General features: G+C 36.3%; 1 protein-coding gene across 4 annotated transcripts in view; it reads left to right on the top strand.

The window, feature by feature from the left end:
• ATP6V1H (ATPase H+ transporting V1 subunit H) overlaps nucleotides 1-27174 on the top strand; it is an 81547-nt gene that overhangs the window by 20138 nt on the left and 34235 nt on the right. For 2 of the 4 annotated variants that reach the window (XM_080646307.1, XM_080646308.1), the window contains exons 7-11: nucleotides 2505-2558; nucleotides 11828-11925; nucleotides 16548-16740; nucleotides 22436-22614; nucleotides 26092-26217. In XM_080646307.1, coding sequence (XP_080502433.1) covers nucleotides 2505-2558; nucleotides 11828-11925; nucleotides 16548-16740; nucleotides 22436-22614; nucleotides 26092-26217 — 650 coding nt within the window. The remainder of the gene's footprint in view (nucleotides 1-2504; nucleotides 2559-11827; nucleotides 11926-16547; nucleotides 16741-22435; nucleotides 22615-26091; nucleotides 26218-27174) is intronic. The other 2 variants (XM_080646309.1, XM_080646310.1) reach the window with 1 other exon arrangement.

Below are 27174 nucleotides of genomic sequence, written 5' to 3'. Positions count from 1 at the left end.
ATACTTAGGATGGCTCAGTGGAGTGTTTCTTTTAGGCTTCCAGTATTAGGTGGTAAGGGGGAGACTTGGTGGGGATGGTCATCAGAAAAGGAGTGAAATGAAGGAGGAGGGGAGGAGTATTCTGGGGAAGAAAGGGTAGAAGAGAATGAGATTTGGGTGTTGGGATGGTTTACATGAAGGAACGGGCCAGGAGAAGTAATACAGGAGAAGCAATATTGTTTGTTATTGTGTTGTAAGTGTTAGATTTCAAATAAATGTCTATTTGAAATACATTTTTGGAAAGTTGACATTTAAATTTCAATGACTGTTATTTTAATAGATTTTAATTTGAAGCATAAAGGATACACCAGGACATTTGGCTTAGATTGATTTTTGTACTTATTGCCTGCTTTTTTTGGGGGAGCCAGATTGCTTTATATTTGGATAGGGATATTTTGGAGTGTCTTGAATAATTTTTTTTTGTCAGTAGCATAAATATTAACACTTTTTGGCTTAGTTTTTAAAGTATTTTTACAAGAGCCACAAATTTATAGATTTTAGTGAGTTTGTGAGGCACTTAAAAACCAAGATATTTAGAACATGAAAATACTTTACAGTTTTTTTTTCAATGTATTTCATTTGGGATCAGAATACTTAGTTAAATAGGTATATCCCATTTTTTTTTTTGTATTTGAATTTATTTTTTCTTTGAGCAAACTTTATTCTGCTTTAGTGTTAGCTTTATGGTATAGTGGTAATGGAGCTCTATTGTAGCTGAATTCATAAAATAAAAATTGGCAGGAAAAAATGTGTAGTTTGTCACTAACATTTTGGGTTGTTTCATCTTAGACTTTTCTTCATAGGAATAACATTTATACTGTGTCTCAGATGATTAGTCACTTTTGGAATGATTAACTATGGTTGTAATCTTATTGAGCAACTGGGGGAAATATTTCCTTCTTTAAATGTTTTTTCCCAGCTTTAATTATTTTTCTTTTTTTTTAATTAAAAAATTTCAATGTTGACACAATTGCAGGTGTCCCCCACTCCCCCACCCTTTGCCCCAACTCCACCCACCCCTGTCTCCCTCTCCCTTGGTCTTCACCAAACAAACTATTGTCTGTGTTCATGGGGAATGCATATTGATTTGAGAAAGAGAAAGGGGGGGGGGGGTAGAGAGAGAGAGAGAGAGAGAGAGAGAGAGAGAGAGAGAGAAACATTGATTTGACTCATTGGTTGACTAGGTGGACTCATGTATGTGCCTTGACTAGGGATCAAACCCACAAGGTTGGCATATTGGGATGATGCTCCAACTAACTGAGCCACCCAGCCAAGGCATGGGGGAAATATGTCTGTCATCACTAATGGGAGCAAATATTTCAATGTCTAGAACTGTTTTCATTAGAATTGGTATTAGATAAGTGCTCTTAAAGACCTTTACTGTATCTTTCTAGAGTACTCTTTTATCACTGAGTCTTTGCCTTTGTTTACGGTATGGCATTTCTGCTTTGCAAGTCCTTCTGCTTACAGAATGACTCTTCAGGGTTCCCAGGCCCAATCTGGCTTTGCTTCGCAGAATCTGGTCACTGCTTCTGCTAGGCCCTGGATGGCACTCTCTCTGTTACTGTGGGCAGCCACCTCTTCCATAGAGATTTATCAGATTTAAATTATAGACTTCTTGTTAAAAGAAAAACATAGGATTATTTGGGATTTTATTTTCTACTTTGCTTAAATGTCATTTGATAACATTATATCTGGAAGGTCTCTTTTTCTTCAATGTGTTTTCTCTGTCAAAAAGGGACCACATTTTATGATTCTAATAGAAATAAGTTTTCAAAAGTCCAGGTTAGTTGTAAGTTTGGATATTTTACTCTTTGATTTATAGCTACATTTAGGAGTATTATACTTGGTTATGGGGGTATGACACTTAGTAGATAATAGTTATTGCATAAAACATAATAAAATTTCCTTTCAGAAATTTATTATCACTTTTCTTTTGCATATTCAGGCTTTAACTTTCTACCTTAAAATTTCGTTGGTCATTTCTATATAACATGTAAGATTTTGATTTTCATTGTAACTTGTTAGCATTGTTGTGATAACCAAATTTTAAGTTCTGTGTAGTATCTTCCCATCATCAGGCACCTATTTCAAAAACTTGGCACAGAATATAGGGTGGATAGCTCAGCTTAAGATAGTTATCTTATTGGAGAAACAATTTAGTAAGTAAATCCTGAGACTTGGAAATTTGTGCCAGCTTCACTCATGAAATTTAGCTGGAGCTTAGTATTCAGCTTACTATTGCTCCATTTTTTTATAATATATTGACTAAGATATTATATGGATGAGTATTAAGATACTTAGAATATTTCATATCATCCCCATTCTTTTTATTAGTTGATGATACTCCATTAAGTAGGATTAGGAAAAAAAATATAAAATTTGCTTAGCTCCCTTTCATACACTGATAAATTAGGATAAAATTAAAAACAAAACTAAGTAATAAGTTATTTATTTTGTAATAGAAACTGCGTGGTAGCGGTGTCGCTGTTGAAACAGGAACAGTCTCTTCAAGTGATGTAAGTACATTCCTTCTTAATTCACTAGCCTCCTAATGCCCTGAATATAAGCTATTTTGGGTCATAAACATTTACAATTTTGAAGATGTTTACCAGTGCCCCAAATGGAAACTCATGGGTTTGATGTCACCTCCAGTTAGGTTAATGGTATTGTAAACACTGTATCTAAATATTTATGGTCTCCGGTGAGCACTGTTCTGTGAGTACACACGAGACTTGTGCTTCCCTGTTGCTCTTCTTGGACCACTTTGTGTCAGACCTGAGAATCAAAGCAAGAGTGAATTCAGATATGCAGCTGGAGCAAATACTCATAACATTACTCTCTTCAAGCTTCAGTTGTCGAATAAACTAGTATCTTTCTAATAGATGTGTGAACATTGCATCATGCAGTTGAAAACAGTTCATTAACCTTATGCACTAAAACTCGCTGCTTGCACTGTGTTGCTCAAAGCTTTATATGGGGCTACATGATGGGCAGAGCCCCTTTCCCCCCTTTGTTGGACCAATCTTTCCCCATATTTTTGTAGAGCCAAAACTTAAAAGTTAAAACTAATCATGTCTCTCAAGTTCCTTTTTGGTTATAGCTATTTTCCCCATTTGGGATTGGTTTAACTTGATTGTACTCAGAATAGCACCAAAACTGGCAATAAGTTTGGACAATAGGGCTGGAATGATTAGAACCAGTTGAGAGAAAGATAAAGGGGACAAAAGTTAGAAATGAAGGTGAAGTGCATCTAGTTTTAGTTGTTAAAAACATCTCTGAAAACCTGGAAAGCATCTTTAGAGGATAGTGGATACAGCCTGCCTGTAAGAGACCTAAATGAAGCTCTGTAGAAGCCATTGAATGTCCATATTAATTACTGATACTTCCATATTTTGCATGGAACATACCTGTATGTATTCTCTGAGATTATAGATGGCAGCAGAACCTACTTTGAAAGCCAGAGATGAGGCTTCTCTTGGGGCACGGGTTGAAGGTTTTATCAAATAGCGTGTTAGGCCAGTATTAGCCTTCTGAAATGAAATCAGAACAGGGTGTAGAACTAGATGAGCAATCTTGGGGCCAGGGTGGTGGGAGGTGGTGGGTATTCAGCCTTAAGTAGATGTTTAAATTGGGAATCTTTATTTTACCAACTTGAATTTCTACCAGTTGTAATTTGAAAAAATGTTTAACTCATGCATTAGATTTATTGGTAGATTTTTAAAAAGCTGTTTTTAGAATCATGCCCTATAAACTAATTTGAGTGGTTGTTAAAGTGTTTGTAAGTTATTAAAGCTTAGATGATGAAATCCAAGTTCTGGTGACATGAAATTCTGACTTGCTTTTTCTATCCTATTATTGAAAAAACAAAACTGATTAATTGAATTGACTGTGCATTAGTCAAAGTGATTTATCTAGTAGACTCATGCATGTACATCCCAAATGGAATTAGCATCAGGGGTAATTGTGAGTAAGGAAATGATGGCATTTGATTTCCCACTTTCTTCCCTTTAGTACCTTTTAAACCTGAACATACTCTTTGTCTTTTACCCAAGGTTCTTACTGTTTCAAATGGCTATCAACTTTAATAAGTTCAGAGTAGTGTGTTAGCCTTCCTTTGATATTTATATTTTAACTAGAGGCCCGATGCATGAAATTTGTGCAAGAGTAGGCCTTCCTTTCCCTGGCTGCTGGCACCGGCTTCCCTCTGGCAACCAGGACCCAGGCTTTCCTCACAGCCTTGGCTTTGTCCAGAAGGAGGTCTGGTCTAATTAACATATTACGCTTTTATTATTTTTTAATAGGGAAATCTGAATTGGTAGCCAATATTTACTGAGCTTTTACTGACATTGTTTTAGTTATTTTACATTTACATCTTCTTGAATATTTACACTCCTTGTTTGATATAGGTCTTAATATAAGCCATGTTTTATGGATATGAATAGTGAGGCTGTGCAGAAAGGCATACCAGCTTGCCTAAGATCATTCGGCTAATGAGTGGCAAAAACCTCAAAGAAATGAATTTCTTACTGAGAGAATTACTTTTGAGGCGACTGAACTGGAGTTGGATCTTTAGGCATTCCCGCCTCATAGCCTATTCAGATTTGTGAAAACATCGACATTATCTCTTAAAATCCCTTTAGTTTTCAGAGAGCATAGACAAGCAGTTCGGTAAACTGCATTACATGATATCGCCACTTGATGTCAGTATAGAACAAATTAAAAAATGTTTATACTGCAAAATGAGAAATAAATATGACCTAATAGTCTTTTAAAATTTTCATGGAAGCATCATAAGTTATGAGTGGATTATTACAAACATTTTTATTACGTAAGTGGAATTTCCTTAAGAGGAATTCTTTGCTCTCTCAGAAATTTGGAGGCTTTAGAAAGAATCTGGGAATTTTTTGTTTTTCCTGATCTTGAATTTCATGTAAGTGGAATTATATAAAGTATGAAGTCTTATGTGTTTGAGTTCTCTTGCCCAGGATTGTGTCAATGAGATTCATTCATATTGCATTTAGTAGCAATTCATTCTTTTTATTGGTACATAGTAATCTGTTAAATGAACGAATATACTATATATTTGTAAAATATACTATTTTATTGCTATATAAATATCCATCCTCTATTGATGGATATTTAGGTTACTTCTAGTTTTTGACTATTCTGAATAATTTTGCTATGGATATTTTGTGTGTGTGTGTATATATATATATATACACACATACATATATATATGTATGTATTTTTTTTTTTTTTTGTAGATAGTCTGGAGCACTTAGTTCTAGAATGGAATTGCTGGGTTATTTGTAAATTTAGTAGATATTGCCAATCAGTTTATGAAACCAATTTACTTATTTATGAAAAAAGTATAAGCATTCCAGTTGTTCCATTTCTTACTGACACTTGATACTGTCCTATTATTTTTTAAGGTGAATGATAGAAGTAAAGATCACACAAACGTGTGCACATTCACTTTTTAGTTTTACAAAAAAGATTCCTTTAGTAGTTGTGAAACATTAAATATGTTAGGGACTGTTAATTAGTAGTCCTCCGTTTCATGTAAAACTGGCTTCTGGAATTTATTTTCGTCAATTAAGTGTTTTAAAAGTTCAATTTTGAGCTTCACTGATACCACTATACTGTGCATTTTCATTCTCTGTGGGACAGATGTCTTTTACTGCAGTGTAGACTTATTTTTTTCAAGTGCCCACAATTCTAAAATTTAGGTGAATATTATCTTTACTCCTTCTTATATAGTTTGTACTTAAATCCCAGCATTATGGAGATGAGTATTGAAACATTTTTGTAATGTTAGTTTTCCTTTGGTACAAAGTCACTGAAGTTTTTATGTTTATCTTTTGTTGCCTGCCAACTTTGTAATTCCTTAATTCTTGAATTCCCCTGTAATTCTGTAGAATATGGTTCTCTGAGACCATATTCACCAGGAAGGTGAATTCTGTCAGTTGCTATTTCCCCTATGAAGTGGAATATAGGAGAGTTTGCATTTCCAGCAACACTGGAAAGTTTATCCAAATGATATTTTCTTAAATGTACTGGAAATAGAAATAGTTTTTATCTGCCATTGGAGTTTGCTGAAAAGGGTGCATGTGGTGGCCAGTTCTCAAACCCGGGATGTGTGGCGCAACCAGGAGAGCTCCTGCTCAAGCATGAAGAGAGTGGATTCCTATTGCCCATGCACAATTAGCTCACTATTTTAATTTCAGCAAATTACATCACCTTTTTAAGCCTTGGGTTCCTCATCTAAAAGAAAGGGGGGGGTATCGTATTATTTCCCTTTTGATTCTTTATTAAAAATTTTAGTTTTTAATTTGTTTGAAAGTATGCTGAAAATAAATATGTTAATTGTTTTTATAAAAAGAAATTCTTTTTTTTTTCTTGTTTGACAGTATTTGGTTAGTTATTGAGGGTTATAAGATCCATTTTGATTATTGAAAAAAAACAACAGAAAAACTTTACATCAAAGAAAAACTATGGTTGAATGACATTTAAGCAAGTAGTATTTGGGAAACAAGACAAATAGTGATCTAATACATTTTTTTTTTTTTGTGTGTGTGTATGTATTTTTGTTAAGTCAGTCCAAATACAGGTAGCTTTTCCCCCCCCACCAGATAGAAATGAATTACTTTAGCAATTTAAATGGACACTATTTTCTGGCTGAATGAGCTCTTTTACCATAAATATATCCTAGTAAAACAGGATGGCATAAGGTGTAGCCAAAATTGATTAACAGTTTATGTAAATTCTCAAATTGAGATGACTTAAATAAAAAAACTAAGCAATTATATAAGATTTATAATTACAAAACATTTATTTTGGGCTTCAAAAAGAAATAGGATAATAGTGCTATGTTGTATATATTTCTGCAGTATTGATTATTATCAGTAGAAATATTTTTGTCAAACTTGTAATTATCAAACTGTATCTGTTAGAGCCCCATTCCTTTGGTATTAGTGTAAAATATGAACTTTGTATTTCTTTTTGTTCATTCATTCAAGAGATTTTTATTGAGTACTTGCTATGTACAGTGACTTTGTGTTTGGAAGGTGCAATATTTGATCACCACAAATACTACCTCATCAGTTTAGTGGTTCTTTTTAAAAAAATATATTTTTATTGATTTCAGAGAGGAAAGGAGAGGGGGAGAGAGATAGAAACATCAATGATAAGAGAGAACCATTGATTGGCTGCCTCCTGCACAACCCTCACTGGGGATCAAGCCTGCAGCCCGGGCATATGCCCAGACCGGGATTGAACCATGGCCTCCTGGTTCATAGGTCATTGCTCAACCACTAAGCCACACAGGCTGGGCAGTTTGGTGGTTCTTGATATTGTCCTGTAAGTTGGACTATTTTTCTACTTCTCAGTTCTTGTTTGGTTTGTCTTTGTTTGAAATCCTGTGAGATTTCAGGATTTCCTATTAATATTTACAGTTCTTTTATAGGGTTCTTTTCAAATTAATGTTTGTGAATAGAATAGGAAATTCCAGGAAAAAGAAAATTAATACACCAAGAAAAGATTAAGTTATTGTCTATATTGAACAATATGGAGGACAGTAGTACATTTATATGTAATTATCATGGAAGTCAGATTAAGGGAAATGATAATATGGAATTTGGAGGTTTCTATGTGTTGTCTTTTTAAAAAAACAGTATTTTGCTAGGCAGAAAACAAAAATGACTTCACTTGGAGAAGATATTCAGGGTCAGGAAAAGTAGGTTTATAGTTGTTCATATGGAAAATAATACAATCTCTATATATAAAAGCCTAAGTGACAGTTCGACCGGTAGCTATGACACACAGTTACAACGCGGGGGCAGATGCTCAATGCACAGGCATGGAAACATGGAACAGACTAATGAATCTCAGAGGGAAGGGGGGATGAGGGCGGGCGGGAAGAGATTAACCAAAGATCTTATATGCATACTAGAGGCCTGGTGCACAGGTCTGTGCACAGGTGGGGTCCCCTGGCCTGCGGGGATTGGACTGAAACCGGCTCTCCGACATCCCTCAAGGGTTCCCAGATTGTGAGAGGGCACAGGCCAGGCCGAGGGACCCCACCGGTGCACGATTCGTGCATTGGGCCTCTAGTAATTAATTAATAATAATGCAAGAATAAAATAAACTCTGTGTTTCGTGTACTCACAACTGTAAATCTACTTCTGCCCCTCTGGTATTTTAAAATGTTAGGTTCTCCATTTTTTTCCTTCTAAAGCCAAATGGCAAAATAGAAAAAAAAAAAAAAGATCAAGTACAATGAATATTTAATTACTCACTTAGCAAACAAGCGTTTTTGAAGTGCTGTTATTTACCAGGGACTGTGCTAACGTGCTGAGTTTAAAAAAGACTCCTCTTTTGCTTGCTGGTGTAATGGGGATCACACACACACACACACACACACACACACACACACTGGTGTAATGGGGATCACACACACACACACACACACACACAAACACACGCGCGCGCGCGCGCACAATCACACAAAGGGCAAGAATAGAGATTTATATGTGACATTATGAAAGAAATTAATTCCACCTGGAGAAATCAGAATACAATAGTAGATGCAGCATCAAACAATTGTTGAATAGCATATGATACTAACTCATACATTAACTAATGAAAATATCCCTACACCCCAGGAGATTTGTCCCTGTTATCCCCATTTTATAGGTAGGAAGCTCATACATACCTTGTAAGTGGGTGAGTGTGATAGGCTGGTTCCAGAGCCTTTGGTCTTCAACATTGTGACACTGCAACTTTCTTTCATGGTGGAGGAGTTAACATTTGATTTAGGACTTGCAGCAGCAGGTGATTCATTTCAGGTGGAGAGGAGAATGGGGAAAGAGCTTTCCAGTAAGTAGTTGTAGATAGAAAACTGGTTCTCAGATGAAAGTAAGTGTTGGAATTGGCAGTTTTATGTCAGTGGTGATCCTAGCATTTACCATGTTAAGTAGGGTGATAAGATATAAGACAGGTAAAAATTTGGTGATAATTCTTTCAAGAAACCTTCATGTATTGGGAAGAAAAAGATGCAGAGATTGGTACAAGATTTAAGGAGAGTATAAAAATGGGTAAGATTTGAGTATATTTAGAAGCTGAGGAAAGGAAACCAATCAAACAGAGAGATTGAAGATATAGGAGAGGGGTCTGATTGATGGATCATTCATTATGTGAGAGGAATGAGATACAGACCTTGCTGGGGCATTGGGTCTTGGACAGGAAGATGTCTACCTTCTCCCAGGTGAGAGAGAAGTAACAATGGGTATAAATGAAGTTCAGTTTGGGGAATGAGATGTTGATCGCTGAGTGAATCTCTTACTAATGGTCCCTATTTTTTCTCTTACTGCTGAGAGTGAGGGCAGAGACTAGGAAGGAGGATAGTGGTGAATAAGTGGCAGTGACTCTGGGGAGTGGCAGAACAGACTAGAATCGCTTGATGGCTTTGCATGATTGTACAATTTTCTGCAGCAGTATCGTATTATCGTTGTGTAGTATTAGAGATGGTGACTGGTTGGAATGATTGAAGGCTGATTGCTTTCTTTAAAAATATTAAATAGTTTATACATGAGATTACTGGGACAATATAAGTGAAAGACAAAGAAGTGATACAATTTACTTAGTTTAATTGAAGGCAATAATTCAGTCATTTACCAGTGTTGCCATCACTATATCCTTTGAAAGTAATTTCTAGAATGGTATTTGGATTACCTCATAATGTATAAAAGGAGAGAGCATAGTTTTAGAACCAGCATCTTTTATATATTCATTTATAATATGAATCCTGAAGCTATACATAACAATGAAGAGTCCATATTTGAAATGTGTCATATATTTCAAAAAGTATGGTAAATGGACACAGAAAAGAAAGACATACAATGAACCAAGAAGTTTTTGTGTTGAGAGGAATTGTTGCTAAATGAAAGAGGAGAGAATACCTTAAGTTGCTTTTTAACTGATGATCTGTAGAAACCTTGCTAAGTCTGTCTCTCTAAATAAGAAAGGTGGAATTCCTCTTTCACAGAGGATTACTACCTGCTTACTTAATTGGAAGATAAACATTTTTTTTTTTCCATTAGGGAATATTGTTTTAGAACTGAAGATTCACTTTTATTTTGGTCATTAATTTCTGCTAATGTCTTGGGTTTTCAGGCAAATTATATTACTGGGTATACTGTGCTTTTGGGCAACTACGTTCATTATGTTCTAGGTAAAAATTTAAGATAACCTTTTCTGATAACTTTTGATAATCTGCCAAATATACTTTTATCATTATGTTTTTGTATTTGAGTCCTGGAATTTCTTTGAAGTGTTAGGCTTTAACAAATGTCGTTTAAGTTAAAACATTGTGGCCCTAACTGGTTTGGCTCAGTGGATAGAGCGTTGGCCTGCCGACTGAAAGGTCCTAGGTTCGATTCCGGTCAAGGGCATGTACCTTGGTTGCGGGCACAACCCCAGTAGGAGGTGTGCCAGAGGCAGCTGGTAGATGTTTCTCTCTCATCGATGTTTCTAGCTCTCTATCCCTCTCCCTTCCTCCCTGTAAAGAATCAATAAAAATATATTAAACAAAAACAAAAACATTGTGTACTAGTATATTAGTGAATTTATAGAACATCCATGAGTCTCTCCTTTCTTTCCTTCCTCTTTTTAAAAAATTATTTATTAGCACGTTCTTTAAAGCTAGAGTCTGAAATTATCTCTTGTGTCTTCATTTCTTATAGATGTTAGGCTCACGGTAAATACGTATGTAGAGTAGAGCCCAAGCCAGATGTTACTACTAGCTTTGCTAAAATGGAGGAGCCTGTATATTCCTGGGGATATTATTTCTGTTCATTTGTAGTTTCAGATTTAACCACAGTTTCTCTAAGACAGTGCCTTTGAACTAATAGCACTTTCAAAAATTATAGTCTTTTTCAAGTGTTTAGACTCTTTTTATGCTGTATAGTTTTTTTTAAGGTTCTTATTTATTGAGTTTCTATGAAATGTCTAGCTGTATGCTAAATGAATTACTTTATTAGTTCTAACAATACTTTTTCAGGTGCTTGGAGAAGGCATCCTCTTTAAGGATGAAGAAACTGAGTATTGAAAAGGTTCAGTAGCCCTAGCTGGTTTGGCTCAGTGGATAGAGCATCGGACGATGGACCAAAGGGTCCCAGGTTCGATTCCAGTCAAGGGCACGTACCTCGGTTGCAGATTCCTCCTCAGGAGGCAACCTATCGATATGTTTCTCTCTGTCTTTTCCCCTCTCTCTTCTACTGTCTCTCAAAATCAATGGAAAAATATCCTCGGGTGAGAATAAAAAAAAAAAAAAAAAGTTCAGTAACTTGACCAAGATCATTCAAATATAGGCCTGTCTCAAAGTATACACTTTTTTATCTTTTTAATTTTATTGTTTTTTGATCTTTAATTATGAAGAGTAGTATTCTCCATATACTGCCTCTATTCATGGGAAATGAAATATTGCAAAGTAATTATCAAACCATATCAAAGATGTAATTACTATATTCCTTCATTTCTCTAACTATGTATGTTAAGTAGTCTTGACCTGTGTAGATTTAATTTGGTAGAGAAAATCAGCTTTATTTCTAAAAGGCAGAGAGAAACGCAAAAATGTGGATTGACTTTTGAAAAAATATGAGGGGCTTTTGAATGTTCTAATGGTAAGAAACTCTGGTAAAAAAAAAATCCAGACTTTTTGTATATGCATGGTCTCATGACTTTCAGTGCTTTCCAATCTTAAAACCTTGTACTTCTCCTTGCGTAGAGCTCTCAGTATGTGCAGTGTGTTGCTGGGTGTCTGCAGCTGATGCTTCGGGTCAATGAGTACCGCTTTGCCTGGGTAGAAGCAGATGGGGTAAACTGGTGAGTGCTCTTTTACTTTTAATGTAGAATAACATTTAAAAGCATCTATCCTTGACATTTGCAAAGAAATTAATAGTATTAATCATCCAAAAGAAGTATTTAACTTTTTTTATGTCTGTTGAACAGTGAACTATGCTAACCTTCAGATAAATCAATAACTAATAAATACCAGATCGAATGTTTCTCCTTTCCCTTGCTTGATCTGTGCTATTATAAGAGGTTAAGGACTCCTAAAAACCTTATCTTGTTAGAACAAATTCCAGGTACTCAGAATAGAAAAGCAATCATAAAGGTATATTGTGGTAAATGCAGGCAAAAATCAATAAGAAAAGATCTTATGTAGAAAGAGTGAATATAAGCCATTCTTTGTAATGCTATATAATTAGTCCATTTTTTGTGGGGTCCTCATTTGCAGGTCATTATTTGCAGATGACATAATAATAATTACTTGCAGATGAAATAATGAAACTTTGAGGAACTTTCTCAGGTTTAACAAATGTATTTATACAAAGAACCCCTCAACCCCCCAAAACGAATGAAATCCTCTTTTACTACCAGAAGACCAATTTATTTATTCATAGTGAGATAACTCACTGTTCTTAAACCAAATACTCTTTTAAGTTAGTGAAGACATTGTTTCTCTCACACCTTGGAAAAATCTATAGAGGAAGCTATTTTTATCAACAGAAGGTTGCTTAGTGAACAAGGCTTCAGAGTAAGAAAAGTTGACTGAACAATTCTGGTGTTGTGTCAGCCTAAATAGATTGCTAGTGAAAACATTTTAGGTACAGTGAGCCACCCTTGTCATTTAGGAGAAGTTTTGTGTCAGTGTAGGGAACTGTTTACCATTAAGTTCCCAGAAGCCAGCCAAGGGCCAGCCAGTTTTGTAGGCAGACCATTTTAAGGATAGCAGTCACAGGATGATGATGTTAATAAAGGTAGACAAAAATGATGATGTTTTCAGTCTGTTTATCTTTTTTAAAAAATGATGCAATATTTTGCCAATACATTAGAAAGCATACTTACTTATGTCACTATTGATATTATTTTCCAAGGCAATTTCATTCTTCAGTTTTCTTATAATTTTAGCTGTTAATTGTTTTTAGCAATAGTTGGGAATAATAAATGGATATTTAAAATATTGTCTAGGATGATGAAATAGAGTAAATCTTCAAATTATAGACAACATAAAAGCACTAATCTCCCATACTGTGTCTTAGATTTCAAAGACCTGTGTGGTAATAGCAAAATAAATTGAATTTTATTCTATTAATAATATCTACTAAAAAGTAGATATTATTTTTTTACCCTGGCAAGAGAAAATAAAAGTCACAAAATGGCAGTCCCCCCATCCCCACCCCCATAATGGAAGCATTTTTTATTGTTCATTTATGTTAAGACTTTTTTTATTTATTTATATTAAAATTTTTTAATGTTGACATTGTTGCAGGCGTCTTGCCTTTTGCCCCCTTTTGCCCACCTCCTCCCACTCCAAGGTATCTTTCTGTTGTTGTTGTTGTATTGGTAAATGGGCTTGTTTTTTAAATTTCTCTTTCTGAGAGTTCATTATTGGTGTATAAAAATGCCATTGATGTTGGGATATTGATTTTGTATCCTGCAACTTCGTTGAATTCATTTCTTATATCCAGTAGTTTTTTTTTTTTTTAAATATATTTTATTGATTTTTTACAGAGAGGAAGGGAGAGGGATAGAAAGTTAGAAACATCGATGAGAGAGACATCGATCAGCTGCCTCCTGCACACCCCCTACTGGGGATGTGCCCGCAACCAAGGTACGTGCCCTTGACCGGAATCGAACCCGGGACCCTTCAGTCCGCAGGCCGACGCTCTATCCACTGAGCCAAACCGGTTAGGGCCCAGTAGTTTTTTGGTAGAGTCTTTAGGGTTTTCTATGTACAATATTATGTCATCTGCAAATAATGACAGTTTTACTTCCTCCTTTCCAATTTGGGTCAGCTTCTTTTAGCTTAGAGCTAGGGGTAGATTTGTGGTTGGGCCGAGGCTCCCTGAGGTCGGTCTCCACCTGTCAGCTCCTCTACTTCCCCCTTAGGGTTGCGTGGTCTTCCTCCAAAGCCTTCCGAAGAGAGACTATAGGTTGGATCCAGGCTAGTCTAGCTCAGGCTAGTCAGCGCCCTGCTTAGAGATTACTCAGCCAGGCACTCAATGAGGGTAAATTACTCTGTGCTTCAAAGCCAAACTCCTCATTCTCTACCAGAGACTCCAACTCTAATTCCCCCTACGGGGGCTGGCTGCAGGTTTGGGTTCAGTACAGCCTGCAGTCTCCTCTGCAGTAGCAGGTTCAGCCAGCTTTGCTTGAGTTCCACACTCCACAGTGTGGGCCAAAATCCCAGACCTGCACCACTCCCCCTTGCTGCTAACCCAGCAGTCAGAGTCTTGAGCGAACTGCTCAAGCTGGGCTGCTAACAATAGGAGCGCTCACCCACTGGGAAGGTGCGGTACCATTCTCCCAGGAAGACAGAGTTACCCTGCTTCCCTCTGTCCGATGCTACGTATTTGTTAAATTACTATGTTTAGGTTTCTCTTGGGCCATTGTGTCCTTTGCATCTCCTTAGTATGCCCTTCATGCTCCACTGTATTCAGTCAGGTCTCTTGCCCTAAAGGAATCCCTTCCTTATTTTGGTGAACAAGAGCTTTATTTTGCTTCATTAGGGTATTTCTTGTGGTTAATATTTGGATTTAGAAGACTTCTCTTTTCAACAGAATTATATATGTTATAGACAACTTTAAACTCTTTTCAACTTCTTTGCGGTGCTCAACTTTGTTGAGCATGCCTCCTTTAAAACCTTTCTGTCTTGGTTTCAGCAACAGTGTATTATCGGCTCTGAGCGCTCCTTAAACCCTCTGTTCATTTAAAATTTTTTATTTTAATAGCGGTAATTCAATATGAAGAAGTGTTAACTAGGTATACATTTGTTAAATAGGTTTCTGAAAACAAGCATATAAAAGGACTCTCAAGAGTCAGAAAGGTAGCAAGTACAGATACGCCTAAAGCTGGGGAACAAAGGTAAGAGGTTGCAATAACTAAATTTACATGTTTCAAGGAGGGGCAAATGAAGCTCCCATTTGACCATAGAGCGGGGGTGTACTACTCATCTGGGGCTTGTTCCCCTGAGCTCAAAGCAGAGGACTCATAGGTCGGGGACCCAGACAGTTGGTGCTGGTGTCTCTGAGGGTGAGCGGTGAGGCTCGTTCTGCCAGAGCTGTTGCTAAATGAATTCAGCTGCTGTCATGGGAAAGCACAGTTGCTACCAGGGTGAAGAAATGCTGCTGAGTAATGTTCACAAGAATAGGAAGCCAACAGGAGACACTCCCTTCTTCCTCCATCCTGCAGTCAGCCTCTAGCACCTCCTACTGGCAGAACTAGCTGGTAAAGTCTCAGCCAAGTATCACAACGTGAGGAAGGCCTACCTTAGTAACTGGAAGAATCAGAGAAAAAAGGAAGCCAGATATTAGGGTGTTAATAAAATAAAACTGCATGATTTTAAAGTTTTTGAAATACTTATATTAATATTAAATAAATGCAAGTCTTAAATAACCAAAATAGAAAAGACTCAAGGGAGAAATCATGCATGAGAAAATGAAAGGCAATTCAGCAATTTATAACTGCATACAAATCACAGAAATGGAGAAATGGTGCAAATATAAACCTTCCAGTAAGTTAGTAGTAATAGATTATAAAATTAGATTTACAATTTATTTATATTAATAGACATTTATTTTGTAGAGCAGTTTTAGGTTGACAGAAAAATTGAAAGTGCAGGGAGTTCCCATATATACCTGTCCTTCCATAGTTTTCCCTATTATTAACATCTTGTATTAGTTTTCTACATTTGTTTTAATTGGTGAACCAATAATGACCTATTCTTATTAACCATGGTCCATAGTTTACATTAGAGTTCATTCTTTGTGTTGTACATTCTGGTCCTTCTTTAGTGGCCTAATTTGATGATTTCTGTTCCTCCTTGTGAGAATGAGACATTCCCCATGGAAATTACCTTAGTGATCTTTCTTGGTGTAACCTCTTTCATTTCCATTTAGCTTCCCAAGTTTTCCTGTCAGTAAAATGGGAGGTTGAACTAGAAGCTTCTGAAGTTCTAACCCCCCCAAATTCAGTGACTGGCTATGTCAAATTTAGACTCATAGTGGGTTTTTGCCAAGCTAATTCCTTCTTTTCTGAGTTTCCTAAATATTTTTAAAGCTATACATGATCCTCTTGGTCATCCAGACTCAAAATCTTGATATAACATCTGACTTCACCAAGATGTACATCCATTGTGTCACCAATCCTGTTGATTTTAGCTTCTTTAATGTCTGTCAGATTCTTTTTACCCTTCCTTCTGTTGTATTACAAGTTGGTGTTTCCTTTCTCATTGCTTCCCTGCAGTCCTGTAACTTTTGGAGAGACTTAAGTGAAGCTGTGCTGCAAATGATCCTGAGTAGGAATCAAGCTTGCTTGTTATTGCTGGCAGAAAAGATACTGAGGACATAATTTTGTTCCATGAGTACAAAAAGAACAGTCAATTATTTCTTCTTTGTTGTTACACTGTCATATTAAATGTTTTAATGTGTGTTCCTTTTCAGCATAATGGGAGTTTTGAGCAACAAATGTGGCTTTCAACTCCAGTATCAAATGATTTTTTCAATATGGCTCCTGGCGTTCAGTCCTCAAATGTGTGAGCACCTGCGGCGCTATAATATCATTCCTGTCCTGTCCGATATCCTGCAAGAATCTGTCAAAGAGAAAGTGACAAGAATTATCCTTGCAGCATTCCGTGTAAGTGATTTGTGGCATTTTTTTATGGGGGGTGTGTGTGTGTGTGTGTGTGTGTGTGTGTGTGTGTGTGGCATTTTCACTAAGGAGTATGTTCCAGGGCTTTTAGCAGGTTGGAAAAACTTACTTGTTCTTCATGTAGTTATGAAACTATGGTATCTTGGTGGACATAGAATAAAAAAACACACTAATTTGTATTGATGCCATGGGGGAATGGGACAGGTGGGAGGAAATGGATGAAATGTATGAGTTATATAATGCTTGTAAGAAAATGTAATTGCATTGAGTTTAGATAGAGGAAGTCCCTTTTAAAAAATACATAACACATAGGTACAGACAACAGTATGGTGATTGCCTAGCCAGAGAGAAAGGGGTGTGGGAGGTGGAAAAGGGTAAAGGGGGAATAAAGGAGACCAGAAAGAGACTTTACTTTGGGCAATAGATGCATGGTGCAGTGTGCAGATGTTTTGTTGAGTTGTACACTCAGTATCACCCCAATAAACTCAATAAAAAAAGGAAGTCTTTTTTTTTTTTTTTTTTTTTTTTTTGCTGTTGTTACAGTGTTTTCCAAGAGACTATGATTGAGGCTTTTTTCTTATGGGACCCTTATTGTGGTATGGAATTGTATTTCAGATTTTGGATCTACTGACTAGCAGTATTTCTGAGGCAACTATAAAATATGTGGTAGACATGCAAATCCAAGCTGTTGCTTCAGAATCTGCTTTTAACTAATATCACTAACATCTTCCTAATTTTTCTAAGCATGTAGAAATAAATATATAAATAGGTGTGTAATTTTGTTTTGTATTTAAAAATAAAAATGTCATCTTATGATAAATACTATTCTATAGCTTTACTCTTAACATTATCTAATGAGTATGTTTTCAGTTTTGTATGTGTAGATCTTCAGTCTTCTTTTTAATGGCTATATTCTGCTGTGTTGATGTAAAGCAGTTTATTTAAACAGTGTTCTGTTGATGGGCATGTAGGGTTTTTCTACATATGTTTGCCCGCTTTGATGAGAATTTCTGTTGGATATAGTTCTAGAGATGGAATTGCTGAGCTAAAGAGTATACTTTTCTTCTGTTTTGATAGATAATATTAAATCACATTTCAAAAATGTGCAAATTTACATTTTTATCAACTCTCTATTGGGAATGCATGTTTTTCCATTCTTTTCCTTGTATTTCATATAATCTTTCAGTTGTTACAAAAATTAGGTGAAAAATGACATTATTGTTTTAAATTTGTATTCTATTAATAATGAGTGAAGCTGACCATCTTTTAATATTTTTATCAGGCATTTATATTCCTCCTATAAATTGCTAATTCATAGCATTTGTCACATTTTAATTTTTAAAAAAATATATTTTATTGATTTTTTACAGAGAGGAAGGGAGAGAGATAGAGTGCCAGAAATCGATGAGAGAGAAACATCAACCAGCTGCCTCCTGTACACCCCCTACCGGGGATGTGCCCGCAACCAGGGTACATGCCCTTGACTGGAATCGAACCCAGGACCCTTCAGTCCGCAGGCCGATGCTCTATCCACTGAGCCAAACCGGTTAGGGCCACATTTTAATTTTTAAAATATGATGTATAATAACTTCTCTAGATGTTTTTAGTTAATAATAGTAGTAATAACTAATGTTTATTAAGAGTTTATTCTGTGTCAGGCACTGTTTTAATTGCTTTAAATGTGTTATGCATTCAGTCTCCCCAAGAGATCCATGCAATGGGCATGAGGCTACAAGAGGTTACGTAATTTGCCAAATTAGCCCGGAAGCAGCAGAGCTGGAATTCAGACTCAGGCAGTCTGACTCATGCTCTTAGCCACTATGCTAACCTGTCTTTGATATTGAGAATAATAAGTGTTATAATTTATTGAGTGATTTTTTGTGCATTGCCTAATTTAATCTTTATAATAATCTAATAGGTGCTATTATTATTTTTTATTTTATGGATGAAGAAACCAAGATTGGAGATTAATTCCTCAGTTACTAAGTGATAGAATTAGAATTTCAGTGAGATCTGTCTGGCTCCAAAGCTATCTTCTTAACCACTCTGGCATCTTTTTTCTTTTCTTGGGGCATTTTCTCAGGAACCTCGAGAGTGGCATTAAAAGGAGAAAAAAACCATGAAAAGGAGAATTATGAGACATGTGACAAGGAATTCCGTTTTCTTTGCTGAAAATACCAGCTGTGAAAGCATTAAACTCCGTGTTTTTCCTAGTTGTCTAATAAGGGTTGAATGAGTGACTAAAGGCATTGAGGAGTGAAGTTCAGTGTAAATTTCATTGAAAGAGTGGAAAGTGAAATAAAAGTGTGAATGTCTAGATATGATAAATGCCAGTCATCTGTTGACCAAGTGTTGTTCTATGTATTATTTTTGCTTTTGATTATCCTTATTTATAAAATGTAACATTTTTTCATGTAAAAAATTGTTCTGTGGCCTTTGAGAGTTTATTCTTAAGAAATAGGTAAATGTGGTACTTCTCTACTCTTCTGCCGCAGTGTATTGGCTCTGCCATTAGTTTCTTTACAAACTGTCTACATGAGGTAAGTTTCAGTCTCGTCCACATAAAGCGGTAATCAATCCTTAAATCAGAGTAGGTTGTATTAATGAGACTGAAGTCTTTTAGTAGCTAAGGTGAACATATTTTTTCTTCTACTTGAATGTTTCATTATCCATATTCTCATTTATTTAATAAAGATGAAATTGTAGAAATAGAATCTTCTGACACTCCCCTTCCATTGCTAGAGTTCAGTTAAATTCACAAACAAGTTTTGAATCCCATTTATATTCCAGCTCCATTATGCTAATTGTTAAGGAACATAAATGCCCAAGATACAGCTTGACACATAAGGGGCTTGTTGTTTAGTGAAGACAGAATATGTAAATATATAATGTCATGATCAGTAATGCAATGCAGTGATCATAATAAACAAGAGTAAAGGTAACATAAGAGAGGTGGAGGGTAAGAATTAAGGGGTTTTGCTCTTCTTAGCAACTTTCAAATATACAATCTATAATAATAAAAGCATAATATGCTAATTAGACTGGACAGCTGAAAATCCTTCTGGATGACCTTCCAGACAAAGCCGAGGCTGCGAGGGCTGAGGCAGGTGGGGCTGTGAGGGCCGAGCCCCAACTATAGTTACCATGCTGTACATTACATCCACAGAACTTATTTATTTTATAATTGAAAGTTTGTACATTTTGACCACCTTCGACCCATTTCACTCACTTCTCACTTCCTTCTTCTTGCAATAATCAATCTGTTTTTTATATCTATGAGTTCTCCTTTTAATTTTAATTTTTTTTGTTTTTAGGTTCTACATATAAGTGAGATCATGCAGTTGTTTTTCTCAGCCTGACTTATTTCACTTAGAATAATGCCCTAAAGATCCATCCATGTTGTTGCAAATGGCAAGATTTCTTGCATATTTATGACTGAGTAATTTTCTTTATACATGGATACTTAGATTGTTTTCGTATCTTAGATTCTGACTAATACTGCAATGAACATAGGTGCATATTATCTTTTCAAGTTACTGTTTTTTTCTTCTTCAAGTAAATATTAGAAGTGAAATTGCTATATCAACTGGTAGATCTATTTTTAATTTTTTGAGGAACCCCTGTACTGTTTTCCATAGTGGCTGTAGCCATTAACAGAGCATTGGTGCTCCCTTCTCCAAATCTTCCCCAACACTTGTTATCTCTTGTCTTTTTGATGATAGCCATTCTGACAGGTGTTAGGTGATACCGCATTGTGCTTTTTTTTTTTTTTTTGAAAAAAATATCTTTATTGATTTCAGAGAGGAAGGGAGAGGGAAAGAGAGATAGAAATATCAGTGATGAGAGAGAATCACTGATTGGCTGCCTCTTGCACATCCCCTACTGGGGATCAAGCCCACAACCCAGGCATGTGCCCTTGACTGGAATCGAACCTGGGACCCTTCAGTCCACAGGCTTGACGTTCTAGCCACTGAGCCAAAGCAGTTAGGGCCCTCATTGTGTTTTTGATTTGCATTTCTCTGGTGCTTAGTGGTGTCAAGCACCTTTTAATGAGCCTGTTGGCCATCTGAATGCCTTCTTTGGAAAAATATTCGGATCCTCTGCCCATTTTTTAATTGCCTTGTTTGTTTTTTTTTGTTGGGTTGTATGAGTTCTTTATACATTCTGGATATTAACCCTCTTATCAGATATATGGTTTGCAGATATTTTCTCCCATTTTGTAGGATGCTTTTTCACTTTATTCTTTTGCTGTGTAGAAGCTTTTAGTGTGATGTAGTTCTACTTGCCGATTTTTGCTTTTCTTGCTGTGACTTTGGTATCCTAAACAAAAAATTGTTGTCAAGACTAATGCCAAGGAGCCTTTTCTCTGTTTTCTTCTAGGAGTTTGACAGTTTCATGTTTCTAATCAATTTTAAGTGAATTATTGTGAGCTGTGTAATATAGTAGTCTAATTTCATTTTTTTGCATGTGGTTATCCAATTTTCCTAGTGCCATTTGTTGAAGAACTATTCCCATGGAGTATCCTTGACTCCTTTGTCAAATATTAGTTGACTATATATGTGGGGGCTTATTTCTAGGTGCTTATTCTGTTCCATTACTCTATGAGACTGTTTTGTGCCATTGCCATACAGTTTTGATTACTATAGCTTTGTAGTTTAGTTTGAAATCTGGAAGCATGATGCCTTCAGCTTCCTTGTTCTTTCTCAAGATTGCTTTGGCTATTTGAGGTCTTTGTGATTCCATATAAATTTTACGATTGTTTTTTTCATATATATGTGAAAAATGCAGTTGTAATTTTGTTAGGGATTAGTCACACTAATTTCCATATGCTAAGCTAAATCTCTTTCTGTGTTTATTTGGCATAATTAATAGAAATACAACTTTCTTACAAAAATAAGTAAATTTCAAATTTTAGTACAGTTGATTTGGAATTAATTATCACAGGCTTTTTTTGTTTGTTTGTTTAACGGAAGGCATATACCAACTTGGTGAAGGGTAGCTTTCTTGAGAGCTTGTTCTTTCTTGTCCCTAAGCCTGAACATGTTCTTTGCTTAAAAATATTGGTTGATTCAGTGAACACTTGATCTTTATAAATATCTAGATTACTTTGCTGTTTTCATAAATACTCTTAAAAACAGAAAAATCATAGGAGAAAAACTAGGGACTTTGCCTGAATGTCAAAACTTTTCTGACAATTGTTCAAGCAAGAGAGTTCTTTATTGCTGAACTTTCTCCACCTATCAGTTGATTGGAGGGGGTTGAGGGGAAGGTGACTGACTGGAAACTAGAGAAATACTTAAGAAACGTTCTGTCTTAGTATTGTAAGTGATCTTGGTGGCCAGTGAATGGAGAGTTCACTGTGGTGTGCTCAGGAGCAGGCTGTGAGAAAGGATTGTGATGGATTTAATTGTAAATGTGTTCAGTGTTTGAGACTTATATGGATCAATCGTTTCAAATGTTTAGTAAGCCAAATAAGTAAGCAAGGAGTCAGAAGTACATTTCTGATATGGACAGATGCTTAGGAAAGAAGTAAGGATTTACAATACAGCCATCCACTTAAAGGTGATAGTTAACCTGTCAATAGGAGGAGGAGGAGAAAGGGTGTAAAAGGAAGTGCAGAGGTCTGAGAATATCACATAACAAATTATATAGCTTCTTATTATATCTTTGTCTAACCCAGAACTTTTTAGAAAAATCAACTGAAAGGGAAACTCGCCAAGAATATGCTTTGGCTATGATCCAGTGCAAAGTTCTCAAACAGTTAGAGAACTTGGAACAGCAAAAGTACGATGACGAAGACATCAGCGAAGATATAAAATTTCTTTTGGAAAAACTTGGGGAGAGTGTTCAGGATCTTAGGTATGTTATTTTTAATTTTCACAGACTGGGTATGTTGGGTTTTGTTTTACTTGATTAGTATTTTAAGGAAATTTAAATTTGTTACTAAGTATAAACTCAAAAGATTTCACTAAAATATTATGTCTTCTATTAAATATTTGGAGAATATGGAAAAACTGGCCCATCACCATGGTAACAGTTGGTCAGAGCTGTGTGTTATTTCTTCTCTTTGGGGAGAGTTCCATCATTTTCTTTTTAAAATTGGACTGAGTGTACTACCACAGGTGGTTGGCACTTTCATGGAAACCTTGAAGAATATCTCCCTGGTTTAGAATTTTTTAAAGCAGTGATGCTTGTTAATTTTTTGAGGACTTTTGTCCACATATGGAAATTATATTTTTCCTGCTTTTCTGAAGTTCCTATTGGTTTATTTTTTTTATTTTAAACATTATGCAAATTATAAACATAAAGTAAACAAAAAGAAAATGCTTACACAGTACAGAAGGGACTCCATGCCACTCCCACCATCTTCCCAGCCTATTCCCATGCATACACACCGAGACAGACACACAGACAAAGGGGGTTTTACGTATTCTTCTAGACCTTGGTGGGGTTTTTTCTTTGTTTGTTTAATAATATCTTGCTGATCTTTCACATTAACCCAGATGTTTGTTTTTTAATTATTGATACATTTTTAAAAGAGTTACTCTTAAGAAATACATCTTTTTCTGTAGTTGGACTGAGTTTGGGAGGCTGACTCCAGTTTGAATTGCTTGGCTGCTTTTTCCACATGTAACCTTGAGCAGTATTCTTGACATTTTAACATCTCAGTTTTCCTTTTGGTAAATTAGCAATAAAAAGTCTAACCTTGTAGGATTGTTGTGAGGTTTCAGGTGTTCAGCAGATGCCTTCAGTACAGTAAGTTTCCAGAAATGTATTTACCAGGTAATTCAGTGCGGCCCATAATCCCAATGCCCTAATGCTGTTGTGGAGATGAGAGGAGGTATCACCCACATCGGTGGTTTGTAATGGAGTTTTGTGGAGGGAGGCAAGTGGTTTTCGTCTTTCTATAATTTCAAATATGAATAAGTTGATTGTAATAAAATAGACTAGCAATAGGCTTGTAGTTTTATAAATTTTATAATGGTTATTTACAAAAGTTTATCATCAGTTTTTTATAAAGATCCTTTATGATCCTTTTAAAAAGTAAATGCTAGTGATAGTTAGCTTTATAAATTATTTAATGTACATTGCTGATTATAAATATCTAGATTACTTTGCTGTTTTCATAAGTACTCTTAAAAATAGAAAAATCATAGAAGAAAAACCAGGGACTTTGCCTGAATGTCAAAACTTTTCTGACAATTGTTCAAGCAAGAGAGTTCTTTATTGCTGACCTTTCTGCACCTATCAGTTGATTGGGTAGGGTGGGGTGGGGAAAGGTGACTGACTAGAAACTAGAGAAATACTTAAGAAACATTCTTTCTTAGTATCGTAAGTGATCTTGGTGGCCAGTGAATGGAGAGTTTGCTGTGGTGTGCTCAGGAGCAGGCTGTGAGAAAGGATTGTGATGGATTTATTTGTAAATGTGTTCAGTGTTTGAGACTTATATGGGTCAATCATTGCTAATTATTACTTAATTGATTTTTTGTGTTGAATTTGGAAATTTCAAAAATATTTCTATTTACATAAAGCTAAGCTAATAGGATAATGGGTGCAGTTGAAAGATTTTTTTCTGTTTTTGTTCTTATAGGTTTAGGGCATTACTGTTAACAATACTAGTTTACTTCTTATACTGACTGGGATTACATTCAAGTAAATTACTATTTTATTCAAATGGGACACTCTGATCAATTTAGTAAATCCTGGTTATACTAAATTACCATTGGGTATTAAATGGCCACTTCTTTTAAAAACTTTTACTTGAAAGTTTAGGCATGTCTTGTCACTGTGTTTGTTCACTGGCTAATTGAATAATGAAGTATCTTGATACATAGTGAATGATGATTACAAAGTGCACTGCAGTTTATTATATTTACAGAGATTTTTAATTCATCTGCAGTGGGTTAATTCAACCAAAGAATTACCTCTTTATTGTTGGTAATCACATTGTAGCATATCTATATACATAAAAGCCTAAAATGCAAAGTGTCCCCTCGGGAGTTCGACTGACCGGGAGTTCGATTGCTCGCTATGATGTGCGCTGACCACCAGGGGGCAGCACGGAATGAAGGAAGGCCTTGGCCGGCAGTCGGGGAAGGGAGGCCCCAGCCGGCAGCCAGCAGCTGGCAGCCGCTAGGGACCCTACCCGTGCACGATTTCATGCACTGGGCCTCTAGTTGTACAGATATCTGTTTTTGTTTTTGTAATGCAATATAGTAGTTTATGACATTTGTAGTGTAATAATATCAGAATATACTATTTTATTTTATGTTAAAGTCACATACTTTTACATTTGTATTAATGAATCTAGTGGTCTGGCAAATACAGTATATATATGTGTGTGTGTGTGTGTGAAAGGAAGGGAGAGAAAGAGAGAGAAACATCTATGTGAGAGAGAAACATTGTTGCCTCCCATAGACACCCCAGCTAGGGATAAAACCCGCAACCTAGGTATGTGTCCTGACCTGGAATCAGACTCACAATCTCTTGGTATATGGGATGATGTTCCAACCGAATGAGCCACCCACCCGGGGCACAGATACAGTATTTTAAGTAGCAAGGTGGAAACTCTGCTAGATTATCAGATATATTTCTGATACACATTTATGCATACACTAGAGGCCCGGTGCATGGATTTGTGCACTGGTGGGGTCCCTCAGCCTGGCCTGCGCCCTCTTGCAATCTGGGACTCCTTGGGGAATGTCAGACTGCCGGTTTCGGGTGGGGATTGGGCTGAAACTGGCAATCCGACATCCTCCGAGGGATGTAGTAGTGTGCAAAGTGGCAGGCAGTCAGGGACCTGCTTTGCCTGCCACTGCCACCCCTCGGTAGCGCTGCCATGGAGAGGGGAGAGGCTTGTGTCACTGCAGCTGTGCTTGCCAGCCGTGAGCCCAGCGTCTGGCGCTCGTCGGTCAGCTGAGCGGTGCTGTGGGAGTGCACTGACCATCACGGGGCAGCTCCTGCATTGAGCGTCTGCCCCCTGGTGGTCAGTGCACATCATACTGACAGGTTGACTGGTCGACTGGTCGTTCGGTCACTTAGGCTTTTATATATATAGAAGATATATTAGAGTAGGGATTTTGAAAGCAAGTACTCCTTTTAATATCTCATGATGAGCATTCAAATTTTACAGTACTGGACCTGAGTATTCTGAATAAATTTCACATGATTTATAAAGCTTATTTAAGCTCTTTAAACTTAGTTTAGTGGACTTTTGTTAATTTACAAAGTATGGTCAGTCTTTGTAGTTAAATCATTACTGAAGATGTTATTATGCTTAATTTGGAGGATCATTGAGGTTTGTATAAACTCTGAATTCTTTAAAAATTTTTATAGCTCATTTGATGAATACAGTTCAGAACTTAAATCTGGAAGATTGGAATGGAGTCCTGTGCACAAATCTGAGAAATTTTGGAGAGAAAATGCTGTAAGGTTAAATGAAAAGAATTATGAACTTTTGAAGTAAGTTTTAAATTCCAGTTTATACTCTAATATCTGTTGTTCTACATCTTCACAGACATGTTTCTGTTAGTCTAAATTTAGATATTCTATGGTTTTAATTTAGATTTTCTTGCTTATTAATGTGGTTGAATACCTTTTCATATGCTTATTGGGAGTTTATATATCTTTTTTCTAGAAGTACCTGCAGTATTTTTTTTTCATTTTATAGGAGTTCTATGTATATTCTGAACATGCATTCTTTATATATATAGTTGTGATGAATATACTATATATATATATATTTATCACAACTATTTTTTCCTACTTTGTCACATAGTATTTCACTCTTTAGTTTTAATGTAGTTCAATTTATTAATATTTTTCTTAATGGCTAGTGATTTTTTTGTGTCCTGTTTAAGATGTTTTTGCATACCCAAGGTCATGAAGATATATTTCTGTGTTATCTGATAGAAGCTTTGTTGTTTAACCTCTCATATTTAGATCTCCATTTCATATGGAATTGCTTTTTGAGTAAAGTATAAAGTAGGGGTCAAGAATCATTTTTTTCATTACAGGGATATCTGATTGAACCAGCACTTTTTATTGAAAGTAACATTTCCCCACAGCTTTGAGGATTCCCTTTCTTGTAATAAGATGTGCAAGTGTTTGCCTTTCTCCCCCCCAACTTACTTCTTTATTGAGATACTAGGGGCCCAGTGCATGAATTCGTGCACCTTGAAAAGAACTGTGGGCTGTGGTGGGCACAGGGGCAGGTCTCGGCCCTTCCTCCACGCCCCCACCTGGCCCCTCCCGCCACAGTCCCCTGGGTTCCCTGTCTGCCAGCAGCCCTGCTCCCGCTGCCACCGCTCCCATGCGCTCATGGCACCGGCCCTGGTCACACCCGCTGATAGCGTGGAGCAATTGGGGCCAGCGACAGCATCGGGTGCGAGCAGGGCCAGTGCTGTCAGCTGGTGCCAG

The sequence above is a fragment of the Plecotus auritus genome (genome assembly GCF_963455305.1).
Source record: "Plecotus auritus genome assembly, chromosome: 11".
Classification (NCBI taxonomy): domain Eukaryota; kingdom Metazoa; phylum Chordata; class Mammalia; order Chiroptera; family Vespertilionidae; genus Plecotus; species Plecotus auritus.
The sequence above is the reverse complement of the archived record's forward strand: the minus strand, read 5'-3'. Positions and strand labels throughout refer to the sequence as shown.